Here is a 14906-nt window from a genome sequence, read left to right as displayed (position 1 = left end):
TACCCGAGTTTGGAGCCTTGGGACCAGCTTCTAGATTAATTTGAGTACTGGTTCAATTGGCCAGTGGTAGAAAGAAGGTTGGTATGAAAAAAACAGGATGAACTATAATTACAGAACGCTGCTATCTATGGCGAATGCTCCATACTAACAACTAACAGACTGTAACGACATCGGAACAACAGTTCAGCCCACAGCGGGTTTTTCGCTGGTTTGAATCGCCCTGGACCTCCCGCTCCGTCGACTCCCCGCAGAATGCGAGGAGCGCTGGAGGACGGACAAGGCGCTGCGGAGGCGAGCGAGGGAGGAAGGGGACGAGGGGTTGGAGGAGGCGGACCGACGGGAGCTGCGGAGAATCGAGGCCTACAACGACGCCAGGATCATGGGCCCCGGCGCGGCGCCCAAGAACCCGAGCCGGGGGGAGGAGCCCCCACAGGGGGGAGACGCAGAGCAGCAGGAGGAGACTGACGCGGGCGGAGGAGGAGGGAGTCGGGGGCCAGAGGAGGGGGGCGATGGGGTCCTCACGTACTGCTGCGAGGGCCACCCAGAGGAGGTGTACGCCGCGTTGAGGGGACTCCGGGAGTGCTCCCTCCTCACCGACCTCACCCTGATCCTGGGGGGTCGAGGCGCCGCGGGGGTCGGGGGGGCGACCCTCCGGGTTCACTCCCCCGTCCTGGCCGCCGTCAGCTCCCTGGTCCGGGACGCCCTGGAGACCCGGACCAGGCACCACCGAGCCGAGCCCGGAGGCGGAGGGGTCCGGAGCTGGTCCCTGAGCCTGGGTCCTGAGGTGGACCCCGGAGGGCTGCAGGCCGTCTTGGACTTCGCCTACAGCGGGGACACGGCGTGCCTGGACGGAGGCACCGTGGCCCGGGTACGGGCCGCGGCCGATGCCCTGGGGGTCCCAAGAGTCCTGGATCTCTGCGCCCGGGAGGGGGAGATCCAGAAGAAGCAGGGGGAGGAGGGGGAGGAGGAGAGGAGGAGGAGGAGGGCAGCAGAACAGATGAAGGCCAGTCTCCGGTGCGTGGCGGAGCTGTGGGAGGAGGGAGTGGGCTGTGACGTGGTTCTGGATGTGGACGGCACAGCGGTTCAGGGTCAGCCTCAATTCACTCAAATTTGACATGAAGAAATTAAAGATATCCAACTGCCGGCTTTTTGTACAACTTTTGGTTTCTCTCTCTCCCTCTCTCTCTCCCTCTCTCTCTCTCTCCCTCTCTCTCTCTCTCTCTCTCTCTCTCTCTCTCTCTCTCTCTCTCTCTCTCTCTCTCTCCCACTCTCTCCCTCTCTCTCTCTCTCTCTCTCTCTCTCTCTCTCCCCCCCCCCCCCCCCCCCCCCTCTCTCTGTGCAGCCCACCGGGCGCTCCTGGCGGCGAGCAGCGACTACTTCCGGGGGATGTTCACCTGCGGCATGCGGGAGTCCCGCCAGCACCGCGTCTCCCTGCCCGGCCTGCCCCCCTCCGAGCTGCTCCCCCTGGTGGCCTTCTCCTACCGCGGCGCCCTGCCCCTGGGCTGGGCCGGCGTGTTCGAGCTGGCCTGCGCCGCCCACCGCCTCCAGTTCGCCGGCGCTCTGGCGCTCTGCACGGACTTCATGCGCCGGGAGATGACGGCGGCCACCTGCCTGGACGTGGCGTCCTTCGCCGGGGCGTACGGCGCGGCCCGCCTGCTGGCGGACGCCGACGACTTCGTCCTGAGGAACTTCCCGGAGGTGGCGGTCGCGCCCGCCTTCGCCGACCTGCCGCCGGACCGGCTGCTGGCGTACCTGGGCTCGGACGCGCTGGTGGTGCCCAGCGAGCTGTGTGCCTTCCGGGCGGCGGCGGCCTGGGTGCTGGCCGACCCGGAGCGGCGTCTGGCCGCGGCGCCGGCGCTCATGCGCCAGGTCCGCTTCCCGCTCATGACCTTCCGCGAGTTCCAAGAGGTGAGGGCCGTCGCACTGCGCATAGAGTGCAGCGGAGGAGGAGGAGGAGGAGGAGGTGGTGCTGAAGGAGGAGGAGGAGGTGCTGGAGGTGGAGGTGGGGCTGGAGGAGGAGGAGGAGGAGGAGGAGGAGGAGGAGGAGGAGGAGGAGGAGGTGGGGCAGGAGGAGGAGGAGGTGGTGATGCTGAAGGAGGAGGAGGAGGAGGAGGTGGAGGAGGAGGAGGAGGAGGAGGAAGAGGAGGTAGTGCATTAGGAAAAGCTGGAGAAGGAGGTGGAGTAGGAGGAGCTGAAGGAGGAGGAGGTGGCGGAAGAGGAGGTGGTGCTGAAGAAGAAGGCGGGGGAAGCGAAGGTGGTGGAATAGGAAAAGATGGAGACGGAGGAGGATCAGGAGGAGGAGGCTCCCCAGACACGGAGTTCTACCTCTGGGCTCTGGAGGAGTTCAGCGCCGAGCTCCCGGAGGCGCGGCGCCGGCTCCGACGGCCCGAGGACGCCCTGGTCCTGGTGGGGGGCGACCTGCTGGGCTGGGGCGCCGCGCAGCGCGAGCTGAGCCGCGAGCTGTGGTTCTCCCAGGCGCTGCGCAGCGGCACGGGGCTCCTGAAGGACGTGGAGTGGAGGCGTCTGGGGGCGCTGCCCGACGGGCCGCGCTTCCGCCACGCCGTGGGGGTGGTGCGGGGGCAGCTCCACGTGGTCGGGGGCTGCGACTTCTACGCGCCCGACGACACCATGAAGTCCGCCTACAGGTGGGCCCGTCTTTTCAGCCACTCCCTCTGTTCGCTGATTGGACGCAGAAAATGTAGACGGAGAAAACCCACTAACCGCAGACCCAGACCTAGTACTGAAGGGAATTTCAAATTGAGCAAGTACTTAGGCGGGCGGATCCAGGCTAGTAAATTAGGATATTGATATCAAAAATAAAGTACTGAGGTAAAAGGATAAAAGCATACGGTCACAGAAATGTTTTGGCTGCAAGGGCCAGAAACTGGGGAATATATTTAGCAAGGAAGTCGAACAATAGCTTCCTTAAGCCTGGTTCTATAGGAACCTGATGTATTTTCTCGCTCACTCACTCACACTCACTCGCTCGCTCGCTCACTCACTCACTCACTCACTCACTCACTCACCCTCTCACCCTCTCACCCTCTCACCCCCCCGCCCGCCCAGCTATGACCCAGAGCTGGACCGCTGGCGGAGGCTGGCTGACATGCAGGAGGCCCGCAGCAGCTTCTCGGTGGTGGTGGGTGAAGACGACCTGCTATACGCCCTGGGTGGAGACCGGCAGATCAACACCAACGTGGCCAGCGTGGAGGTGTACGACCAGCAGGCTGACTCCTGGAGGTAGGCCAGCGCCACCGGGGGGGGGGGGGGGGTTTCAGGGCATAGCTGACTCGAAGATATTGAATTTAAAAGGGATGAAAAGTCGAATGAAAGGTTCTGTATGTAATAAGAAGAAACAGGTGAATTTGATTCAAGATTCAAGAGATGTATTCGTCTCATGCATTAAAGAATGCAGTGAATTGTAAAAGAGACAGTGCCCCAGAAACAATAAATAAAATAACGTACCTGGCTTAAAATGTAATAGATAGCAAGTAAAGTAGCAATAATAAATATATAGCACGATCGAGCGAGCTAGTGATATAGTGTCCGAGAGTGTGTGAGTGAGTGGAAGGTGTGTTAATTGCCTTGTGTTTTGGGGTGATGTGCACACGTTCACTGGGACACTGATGTCAGGGGCAGATTGGGTTAACAACTGCATGTGTGTGGAAGCAAGATGCACTTAAAGAGTCCCTATTATACTACTGCTCTGGTCTCAATTACTTATTAAATGACTCCTATAGCGCAACTTGACACGAATCACAGCACAAAAAATGATGTAGATTTTCGTGAAACTCTTCCTCCCATCTGGGCGCTTTCGGCATTCTCTGTCAACGCTCGGTTTCGTCCTTCTACGCCCCCTCCCCCCCCCCTCCTGCCAACCCCACTCCGTTGTGATTGGTTAGTGAAAAGTGCGGACTTGAAGCGCGCGCGGGCAGATTTGACCAGGCATATGGGGGTGCGGCAGGAGTACCTCTACGTTGATGATTTCTCGGAAATGTGAACAAATGAATCGCAAACGTTGTCCCGAGGGTTTAGCGCTCTGCACAGCCACCTCAGACTGTCAGCAGGGAATACGTCGAAATGCGAGTACGTCATTATTTGACACCTAAGTATGGTTAAACATGACTATCAATCATTATAACAACGTTTATAGGTCATAAAAGTCGAAAAAGCATAATAGGTCCCCTTTAAGTGTAAAAACACAACGAGAACGTTGATCCCGGGCTCAGAGAAGCAGAGTTAAGGGACGGCTGCACCAGAGAGACCCGATCCACCGGTACAACCATCCAACGGTCCCCTTAAATCATTCCTCCACCCCCCGCAGCTACACCCGACCTCTGGACCAGCCTCTGAGCGGCCACGCCTCCGTCCACCTGTCCGGCGACCAGGTCCTCATCACCGGGGGGTTCGACCCCCAGTACCGCTGCCTGACCTCCACCCTGCTGTACCGGCCCGGCCGCGGCACCACCCGCCTGGCCGACATGGCCCACGAGCGGGCGCAGCACGTCATGGAGGCGCTGCGGGACGGGCGGGGCCGCTGCCGCCGGCTGTACGTGGCGGGCGGCGTGCGCAACCTCCGGGCGTTCTACGGCGACCAGCTGGCGTGCGAGGCCTACGACTTCCAGGCGGGCGGCGGCTGCGGCGGCGGCGGGGGGACGTGGAGCGCCTTCGCCCCGCTGCCCGTGGCCCACGTGGGCGCCGCCGCCGCCGTCCTAGAGGGGCGGCTGTACGTGCTGGGGGGGCTATCCCAGGAGGACTTCCGGGAAACAGGGTTGGTCCACCGCTACGACGGCGCCACCGGCCGCTGGCAGAGCATGGGCCGGATGCCCGGGGCGGTCACCGACGTGCGGGCCTGTCTGCTGCGCCTGCCCGGGCGTCTGAGGCGGTGAGGCCCCCGGGGGGGGCGGGGGTCCTGGGTTCAGGGACCCCCCCCCCCGGGGTCAGGCGGTGAGGCCCCTGGGGTTCCTGGGTCCAGTACCAGGCTGCCACCTGCCTGTAGGCATAGGGTAGCGTCTGATGGTAGACCTTCTAGAGGCACACACCAGGCACTCTGATGCACGGCAGTAGGTGTGACGGGCGTTGGATTGAAGGACAATGAATGGATTGTGGATGAGATCCGACCGGAGCCCTGATAGGAGACGCATTGGGTTTCATTTATTTGTAGAATCTGTGAGATGGTTTGATTGTGTGTGGGTGACCCAGTTTCCCACCTGAGGATTATTATTGAATTGTAGATAATTCAGTGTTCATATGCTCTATATTTATTAAACTGTGTAATAAATAAAGTACAGCATTATAAAATGAAGGCACTCTGTTTCCTCCTGATCAGGTGATCAAAACAAACCAAAGCCCTGGTTTTGTACGGCTTGTGGAGCTGAGGTGAAAACCAGGAATAAAGTCCTGAATTTCACAAGGGGGGAAAGATCCCGTCCCGTCCCTTTAGCCTCCGGACAAACATTTCATCATCATTCACCTTTCATCAGCGGCTGTGTCCACAGTGTGGTGAAATGGGCATAAACATAGATGCAGCGGCAGGGCTCCGAACACACGGCGCGTTGTATTTTCTGAAATCACTTCCGGTATCTCAAAGCAGAGCGTATCCACTAGCAAACCATCGCCGTAGCGATGCCTCGGGTCCTGGCGCTGGGGGTCTTGGTGGTGGCGGTGTTGCTCGCTCATGGGGACCAGGAGGCGGGGGAGAGCACCTCCACGGATCTCCGGGGGCCGGCCGTCAGCCTGATGGACAGGCTGACGGCCAGGCTGGACGACCTGCAGGCCCAGCTGACGGAGCAGAGCTCGGTCCTGGAGGAGCTGAAGAGGGAGAGCCGAGGTAGAGAACGGACCACGGCGAGCTTTGTGCATGTGTACCATGGATAATCGTCATTATCGTTCTTTTTCTTTTTGGATCAAAGAATGGTGAAACTTAGCCTTTGTGAGAGAGAGAGAGAGAGAGAGAGAGAGAGAGAGAGAGAGAGAGAGAGAGAGAGAGAGAGAGAGAGAGAGAGAGAGAGAGAGAGAGAGAGAGAGAGAGAGAGAGAGAGAATTTGATCATTGCCATGTTAACTTTGCTTTTGCACACACACACACACGCATACATGACACTTGTCCAATATGTCTCAGAAATATGGCCATGATTGAAATTGGCTCATTTGTGATTAAAACAGGAAGAAAAGAAGATCTGTATCGCATGTAGCCCCGAAACTGGCTAGAGCCAGTTTAGCCGGCGGAATGAGACTTGTGGACGTAACTATGATTGCTATGATCTGGATATCATGTTGTTCATATGTACCGCTGTGCTCCGTCGCAGGGCGTCCACAAGTGGCCTTCTCGGCTTCCATATCGACGCCGCCTCAGGAAAACCTGGGACCCTTTGCAAATGAGACTAAACTAGTCTTCAACAAGGTCCTCACCAACATCGGCGATGCCTACAGTCCCGATACAGGTCTGTCTGTCCGTCTGACTACCAGTCTGCGATTGCCGGTCTGCGTGGCTGTTGGTCTGTTTGTCGGGCAGTCAGTCCGTTGAAGGTCCAAATGCATGACATTTTTACCACAGATGCCTGCTTCCTTCCTGCATTAACCTTAAGGTCAAAGGTCAAATCTCTCTCTCTCTCTCTCTCTCTCTCTCTCTCTCTCTCTCTCTCTCTCTCTCTCTCTTTCTCTCTCTCTATTTCCCTTCCACCACAGGGGTCTTCACAGCGCCCGTGAAAGGCGTCTACTACTTCCGATACACGGGGTACAGCCGGGCGATGAAACCCAGCGGTCTCAGCATATTCCACGCCGGTCGGCGGGTGGTGTCCACGTACAAGTACAGCAACCAGGCCAGCTACGACAACGGACACTCCTCCAACGGCGTGACGCTGCTGCTGGCGGCCGGAGACTCGGTCCACATGCAGCTGTGGGTCGACAGCTGGGTGTTTGTGGACCGTCGCTACAACTACTGCTCCTTCACCGGGTTTCTGCTGTTCCCTATGTAACATCGCCCCCCTCAGGAAGCTCGAAGACAGTGCAGCTTAAATGTTTACCGTGGATACCGCTGGAATTGCTGCGACCGTCTATTAATTTATTTGTCTCTTTAATCGGATTAGGCCGCCTGGTGCAGACTGATAGCGAGGATCAATTGTTTTTATGACGACAACTTAAATAAAAATGGCCCTTTTCACTCTTCCATTGACCTGTTATTTGTATTTATTCGTTATTTTTACATCCATCCTATGCATACTCAAAAAACACAGGCAATCTCAGAACTTTTTGCAATATTTATAAAATACACATGATTTACACACACTTTACACACAAGTTCACTTACATTTTATAAGCCTGACATTTTGGCTATTCAGCGGCCAGTCAGCCAACACCTGGTGCCATGGGACCTTTAAAGGTCCGATGGCATGCCACCAGGTGTGGTGTGATTAGCCGCTACAAGCCGTTTTGGAGATCTGCCCCTTATGACATCACAGGTAGGCGTTTCCACCTAGATGTGTGACGGATAGATGAGCAACTTTTGCAGATTTCCAAAACGGCTTGTACCGGCTAATCACACCACACCTGGTGGCAGGCCATGGGACCTTTAATTTCCCCAAAACTGTTGGCGGCCGGTGAATAACATGGTGTTCAATGGGAGAGTGCCACATTTGCCTCAAACAATGTTAGGCTTACATCCCATGCAAGTAGTTGTGAAATAACGTTCTTGTTGTTCTTTTAATTGTTTGTTACTCTGACTGTTGATATTGATATTGTGGAAAGGATGTTAGTGAATGATTCAGAGCATGATGCATTTTAGATGGCATGAATTTTGGTCTTATGTCTTTTTCTTAAAACTATAGCTTCAATTATTGTGGGCAAAAATAGGCCCAATGATAGGCCCAGATTTTTTTATTTAGTTTTACAAATCAAAAGTAAGCCTGATTTGACGAATTAGCTTTGCATCCTTTCCTTCTGTCCTTGTAGTGGCAATCCACCAGTGGCAATACTGCCACTGGTAGATTTGTATCAATTCACATAATTATCCCACCCTGCTATTTTGTAGTTCACCAAAACATCCTGAAACAACTTGAGTCTCACATACTTATGCCACCATATGCCACTAGTGCAAGCAGGCCAATGGCAACCAAGCGCGCAGTCCTTCCTCTCTCACTTTAAAAACCACCAGCCGCCACTGATATATATATACTATTAATAACTATAACATTCGCCCTAATGACCGTAATGGTGGTGGCAAGCACAAAATGGCCGCCCGTATGTCGGCATGCGGCCCGGGCATCCCGCCCATGTTCTCCCAGCGCCTGGCGGCAGGGTCGTAGCGGTGCACCATGTGGAAGTTAGCGTGGTCCCGGTACCCAGAACCGCCCAGCACATAGAACCGCCCCTCCGTGACTGCGCTCGCCGCTCCGACGTGCGGCACGGCCAGCGCCTCGAACGCGGTCCAGCAGTCCGCCGCGGGGTCGTACGCCTCACACGCTAGCTGGTGGACGGTTGCCATGGCGTCCCCTTCGTCCGTGGTTACGCCACCCGCCACGTAGAGATGGCCGCCGAGGACCTCCATGCAATGGTACCCGCGTGGGCGGCTCATTTCTGCCAGCCCGCTGCTCCCTCTCTCCGGGTGGTAGAGCGACATGGACGCCCGACAGCGGTACCCTCCGTCGAAGCCGCCGCAGACAAAGATCAGCTGGTCCAAAACCTTGGCGCTGTGCCCAGTAAGAGCCATGCTCATTGGACAGGTGAAGCTGCAAGCGGGGCAACAAAAAAACGATTATAGATCATAGACCTTGTCTCTTTAAAGGTGACATATTATACCACCATGTGTGAGTGTGATGAGCCGTAACAAGCCGTTTCGAGAATCTGCCTCTTCTGACATCACAGGTGGGCGTGTCCACCTAGATGTATGACGGATAGATGAGCAACGTTTGCTACAGTCCACTGGGTAGGCTGGTAGACTGATCCATCCAGCACACATCTAGATGGACACGCCCACTTGTGATGTCAGAAGAGGCCGATTTTCTAAACAGCTTGGTATAATACGTCACCTTTAAATATTGGTTGATTATATGTTGCACTATGATGGGCCATTTCAGTTTTCCAACTCCTGTTGAATCAGGTCTTTTTGTCGTTACATACACCGGCACCCATGTGTATGTGTGCCGCCTAAACAACAGTACCCTCCCCTCCTACCTCCAGGCATCGGTGGCGGGGCAGTAGCGCTCCACGCTGTCAAGGCAGCCGCGGTGGGAATCCCCCCCGATGGCGTACAGCGTCTCACCGAGGACCACCAGGGAGAAGCCACACCGCTGCTCGTGCATGTCGCTCAGCCGCTGCCAGACGCTCCCCAGGGGGTCGAACCTAACGGCGGAGCAGAGCCCACCCAGGAGCCAGAGGAACATGAGGAACAGGATGGACGACCCAGAGCTGTAAATACGCTAATCACGCATCGGTTTGGAATAAATACATTATGTTTGTTTTTCTTGCCACTTCTCCCCACAATCAATTAGGATGTCTATTCGCCCTCCCTTTTGCCGACAGTGATGACAGAATTTTTTTTATATTTGCCTCTGTAGCCAATCAAATCCCTAAGGGTCTTATTGTATCACAAAAAGCCCCAATCACAGATTTCCCAGCAACGTAGAAGTAGCTAACATTGTGTACGTATGCACAATACCTACTGATGTGCTGTACCCACAGTCAATGTAATGTTGCGTCGATGATCTCTTTGGCCCGCTCACCTGTAGGCTGAGTTCAAGATGTCTCCCGCGCCGTAATACTTCCTTCCACCGACGACATACAGCTGTCCGTGGAGCACAGCCACTTCGTGACTGAACCTCCCAGGCTCTGGCATTTCCCCCAACCACCTCCACTCCAGGCTCTTCGCCATGCCTGTGTGGTTCCTCAGGGAGTTCCCGAACCACAGCTCCCGACTGCTGTGGCGGGAACCCAGGTCCTCCGTGATCTGGTCTCCGCCGACCAGGACCAGAGTCTCCTTCGGGAAGTAGATCCGGCATTGACTCGGAGCTATGGCGGCGTTGGAGAGGAAGTCCTCTGAGACTCTCTTGTAGAGCACGAGCAGGTTGTCCTCAGCCCATATGTCGGCGGCCTGAACTTCCTGGAACTCTTTGAATGTCATCAGGGCGAAGTGAATTGTTTTCATCAGTTGCTTGGCAAGCTTGGACCTTTTCCTGGGCTTGTATTGGATCCAAGCCACAACTGCTCTGAATACCACCAGCTCCGAGGAGACCCACAGTGAGCGACTGTTCAGGTATCTGAGCAGTTGTTTGGCGGGCAGACACTTGAACTTTGCCGTGCGCGACACCCGCTCGAACTGGCTCAGAGCAAAGCCATCGGCCAATTCGAGAAGCCGCTTCATGTCGTAGGCCTTCGCAAAGGATGCGACGTCCAAACAAGAGTTGGGGTCGATTTCGTTCTGGAGGAAGCTGAGACACAAGGAGAGGGCGGGCTGGTATTGGAGCTGAAGGGACGTTCCGGTGATCTCAAAGACACACTCCCAACTGAGGGGGAGATCCCCTGAGTAGGAGCAGCCAATCAGAGCCTCCAGCTCGGAGGCCAACAGGAAGGGGAGGGTCACCGTGGATTGGCTGGATTCCTTCATGCCGTGTGTGAACATTCCCCGGAAGAAGTCGCTGCAGGCGGACAGGATGACCCTGTGGGCTGGAGGGAGATGGATTAAGAACTTGTCTTTACTTACAGTGAATTCTAATGCTGATACAGAGGAAAGCATGGGGCAGGTGAAGTCGGTTTTGCATCTTTGTTTGCAGATGCGCACAGGTTGGCTGAGAATACGGAGGATAGAACCCAGTACCTTTCCACTGGGAGCTGAACCACCCTAACCACAAGACTGCCTGCAGTGGCTTACTCACCAGGAAGAGAGGCCCCGACCGCTTCCAGAACGACGTCCCATCCCACCTTCTCCAGCCGTAACTCGTTGAGGGCCCGCAGACTGATCTCCATCTGCTCTGTCGCACGGCTCTCCGCACCTTCTGCTTCGTTGTCCTGGTTTTTGCTTGACGTTTTCTGTTGGGTTCCCCTGTGGCAGAGCTCCAGCACTCTTGGGACCCCCAGGGCGACGGCGGCGGCCTGCACCTGGGCCACGGTGCCTCCGCTCAGGCCCGGTACCTCTCCACTATAGGCAAAGTCCAGAACCGCCTGGAGCCCGACAAGGTCCACCTCAGGACCCAGACACAGGGACCAGCTCTGGACCTCCGGTTCCGTCTCATCGCCCGGTACCTGACTTCTTCCTCCTTCTCCGGACTTGGCCTGGTCCCGGTGCCGCAGTGTATCCCGGACCAAGGAGCTGATGGCAGCCAGGACCGGGGAGTGAACCTGGAAGGACGTCCTCCCATCCACTGTGCTCAAGGTCAGGTCTGTGAGGACCAAAGAGTCCCTGAACTCGGTCAAAGTGTGGAAGATGTCCGTGGGATAACGGTGTCTGGTGTAGACCTTGACCTGAGTTTCACCCAGACTTTCCACATCTTCCTCAGTGGAACAGCTCACCCCTGTGTCTTCTTCGTCGGTTGATTCTTCCTGCTGATTGAGGAGATTTTCCCTGGCGTCATTGAACTCTTCTCCTAGGTGTTTTGGAGAGCCAGGGGAATTATAATTGTAAGTCTTGGATTTGAGATGTTGTCCTGTCCCATCCCTTTTATCCTTCTCCTCATTTCTTTCTTTCCACTGCCCTATTTTCACACTGTCAACCCTATCAGCTTTGTTCTCTACCTGTACATCTATCTCTACCTCCCTCATCTCCCCTCCCTTCACCTCATCCTCATGCTGTGGATCTTCATCATCATCGCCCTCCTCTCCTTCGTCGTCTTCGCTGTACCTGCCAATCCTCCTCATCCTCAATACCAGACAGTTCAGCCTCTCCTTCCAGGTCCTCCTTCTCCTCTTCTCCTCTAGCTCCCTCCTCCAATCCTCCTGCCAGCCATCTTGGAGATAAGGCTTGACCACCTCCATGGCTCGACTCAGACCCCAAGAAGAGATGTGGCGAGAAGGATAGAGAGGCTGACTGTCAGGCACACGGACGTATACAAGTGTACACCAACTCACTTACATTCTTGCATGGAGGGGCTCTGAAAGAATCTAGGGGAATTAGTTGAGTTCTGCAGCAGGCAATCCGATATTGTTAGCTAGCTGTCTGTGTCTGTCTAGCTCTCTCTCTCTCTCTCTCCCTCACTCATTCTGGTCCTTTATATGAACCCCAGTAGTGTCACGAGGTTCATCCTGTCTCAGCCCTCCCTCCCGAAGGACAACAGCACTTATGAATCCTCTCTTGCTAAATATACTCCCTAACACATACACATCATATCACTAAAGCACCTTAACAAATCCAAAGCCCATTCTTTCCACTTGGGGGAAAATCTCTCTCTCTCTCTCTCTCTCTCTCTCTCTCTCTCTCTCTCCCTCTCTCCCTCTCTCTCTCTCTCTCTCTCTCTCTCTCTCTCTCTCTCTCTCTCTCTCTCTCTCTCTCTCTCTCTCTCTCTCTCTCTCTCTCTCTCTCTCTCTCTCTCCCCCCCCCCCTCTCTCTCTCTCTCTCTCCCCCCTCTCTCTCTCTCAATATAAATATATATAAATATATCATAGGCAGATAGGTGTACATTGTGTACAGATCTTTAATTTTTTCTCATTTTGCTTTTATCCAACCCATCGCAAATATCACAGTCTTTGGCGACAAAACCATCATTCCGTGCCCCGCTAATCTACAAAAAATAGAAAGCCTCGTCCCCTGGCCGTCCCCAAACAAAGACACGGATCCAGGAATCTAGAAGAGCTTCCATCGCTGCTCACGTACCAAGAGTCCTCACAAGGCCTCCCACTGGGCCGTTCCCAGTGCATGCTGGGAGGGGCTTGTGACCGCATTACGTGAGCCAGCTGTGGCCGCCAGCGGGATCATGTGGCTTCTCCATGGACAGGCATCTTGAAATGTGGATCGACATGACGACGACTTGCGAAGGTCAAGACTGCGGGTAGTGTTGACTGGTGGGGGCGTTGGGGAGGGGGGGGGGGTTCAGACACAACACATTTACACCTGTTGTCTCTGCTGTGTTGGCAGCGGACACACGCGGCCGAGGCTTATTTCAGCCCCGTGAATTAGCTCACCCGCTCTTGCTAGCGTTGACCTTTCTAAAATAGGGTCACGCTTTCTACTGCGAGTGCTTGAAGACCCACGCCATTGTGTTTATATTGAGTAACTCTTAATAGAGCTTTGTTGAGCCCTTCAGGGCCAACAACATAGCCTACAGCTGGAAGGGTTTCAATGCCTTGTTTGAGATCTCCTCAGATGTGTGTCCAGAGAGGCGAGGTCAGATGAAAGCTCAATGCGTTAAGAGATCATTCTAAACACTGGGATGGTCCTGACAACTGACCCCAGGTTTGTGCTCCATAAAACAAAGCCCTGGCTGATGGCATGCCGAACATACGGGGTAATGTAATCACAAACAGACACACACACAGACACACACACACACACACACACACACACACACACACACACACACACACACACACACACACACACACACACACACACACACACACACACACACACACACACAGTAGTAGTGTAGTATCCAGTGTTGATAAAGGTTAACGGTAGTACTACAGAGTACTATATTACTGTAGCACCTCGAACTATAGTACTGTAGCACATAGAACTATAGTACTGTAGTACCTAGAACTATAGTACTGTAGTACCTAGAACTATAGTACTGTAGTACCTAGAACTATAGTACTGTAGAACTATAGTACTGTAGTACCTAGAACTATAGTACTGTAGCACCTAGAACTATAGTACTGTAGTACCTAGAACAATAGTACTGTAGTACCTAGAACTATAGTACTGTAGTACCTAGAACTATAGTACTGTAGCACATAGAACTATAGTACTGTAGCACCTAGAACTATAGTACTGTAGCACATAGAACTATAGTACTGTAGCATATAGTACTGTAGCACATAGAACTATAGTACTGTAGGACATAGAACTAAAGTACTGTAGTAACAATAATAATATAATAATATCTTTATTTATATAGCACCTTTAAAAGCAATGGTTAACAAAGTGCTTTGACATCACGTAAAAGCAAGTCTACAAAAATGTGTTTTAAGAAGTGATTTAAAAGAGGTTACTGCAGCACAGTAGCACTGTGTACAGTGTAGCATTGTCGTGTTCTTATAATACATCCATGGCTTGTGCGTCCCTGTGTGTGTGCATATGTGTGTGCGTGCGTGCGTGCGTGCGTGCGTGCGTGCGTGCGTGTGTACGTGTAGGTGTGTGTGGGTGCTAATCACTTGCACCTGGTCTCGCGGCCCAGCCAGGTCTGCAGGGTGACTCAGCCCACCAGCCTGCGCTGTGTCTGCCGGCCCCCCGGCCTCCTCACTCCAATCAGAGGTGGGGACACATGGAGGCACCACTAGAGCACAGACGCCTTCAAATCAGCTTGAGGAAAAGAACACCACTTTATTTTTATTTTTTACAGTTATAATTTTTTGGTAATATCTTCGTTTTTATTTAGGTGTCAATTTATTTTCTATTATTTATTGACATTTGCACCGGTAAGGTTTATTTTATTCTGAATGTATTTGTTTATCAGTCCGCATTTTAAATTAGGACTGTAAGTATTTTATTATTTTATTAAGTATTAAGTATTTTATTTTACATTTTTACACATGTAAGTTCCATGTGGTTATTTCTGTATCATTGATTTGAATATGTCTGTTCATTCCTACATCAGGAACCGTGGTGTGTTTTTAACCTCAAGCTTGGTTCTTCTGCAGTGCAAAGTGACAGGTCAGGGATTAGCTCTAGCTCATTCTGAACCGTTACCATGGAGCGACACTCAGTGTTACTATGACGATGCCGCGTCAAATGTTACGAAGCCAGGAGTTGTAGGAACCTTG

The 14906-nt window shown here is 53.8% G+C and overlaps 4 protein-coding genes across 4 annotated transcripts in view; 3 read left to right on the top strand and 1 right to left on the bottom strand.

Moving 5' to 3' along the window:
• Window positions 1-214: 214 nt before the first annotated feature.
• LOC115529931 (kelch-like protein 33) lies at window positions 215-5305 on the top strand (the record flags this gene model as incomplete). The annotated part of the gene is made up of 5 exons (XM_030339077.1): window positions 215-1088; window positions 1343-1939; window positions 2300-2645; window positions 3067-3240; window positions 4325-5305. Coding segments are annotated over 5 exons (2556 nt in total), but the record flags the coding sequence as incomplete, so codon positions are not given.
• Window positions 5306-5473: 168 nt separating this feature from the next.
• cbln11 (cerebellin 11) lies at window positions 5474-7167 on the top strand. The gene is made up of 3 exons (XM_030338277.1): window positions 5474-5830; window positions 6308-6442; window positions 6687-7167. The coding sequence occupies exons 1-3, from the start codon at window positions 5626-5628 to the stop codon at window positions 6974-6976; spliced, it is 630 nt and encodes a 209-aa protein (XP_030194137.1). The 5' UTR covers window positions 5474-5625; the 3' UTR covers window positions 6977-7167.
• Window positions 5940-14906, top strand: part of ndrg2 (NDRG family member 2) — a gene marked incomplete in the record, with an annotated part of 34337 nt that continues 25370 nt past the window's right edge. The window contains 1 exon segment of the mRNA XM_030338184.1: window positions 5940-6030.
• On the bottom strand, window positions 7599-12163 carry LOC115529379 (kelch-like protein 33). Its single transcript, XM_030338059.1, has 4 exons — window positions 10868-12163; window positions 9719-10658; window positions 9171-9338; window positions 7599-8725 (listed from the first exon to the last, which is right to left on the bottom strand). Exons 1-4 carry the CDS (start codon window positions 11961-11963, stop codon window positions 8182-8184), a joined length of 2748 nt encoding a protein of 915 aa, XP_030193919.1. The 5' UTR covers window positions 11964-12163; the 3' UTR covers window positions 7599-8181.

The sequence above is a fragment of the Gadus morhua genome, chromosome 17, assembly GCF_902167405.1.
Source record: "Gadus morhua chromosome 17, gadMor3.0, whole genome shotgun sequence".
Taxonomy (NCBI): Eukaryota; Metazoa; Chordata; class Actinopteri; order Gadiformes; family Gadidae; genus Gadus; species Gadus morhua.
Note: the sequence above shows the minus strand (reverse complement) of the source record. Positions and strands in the feature narration are given on the sequence as shown.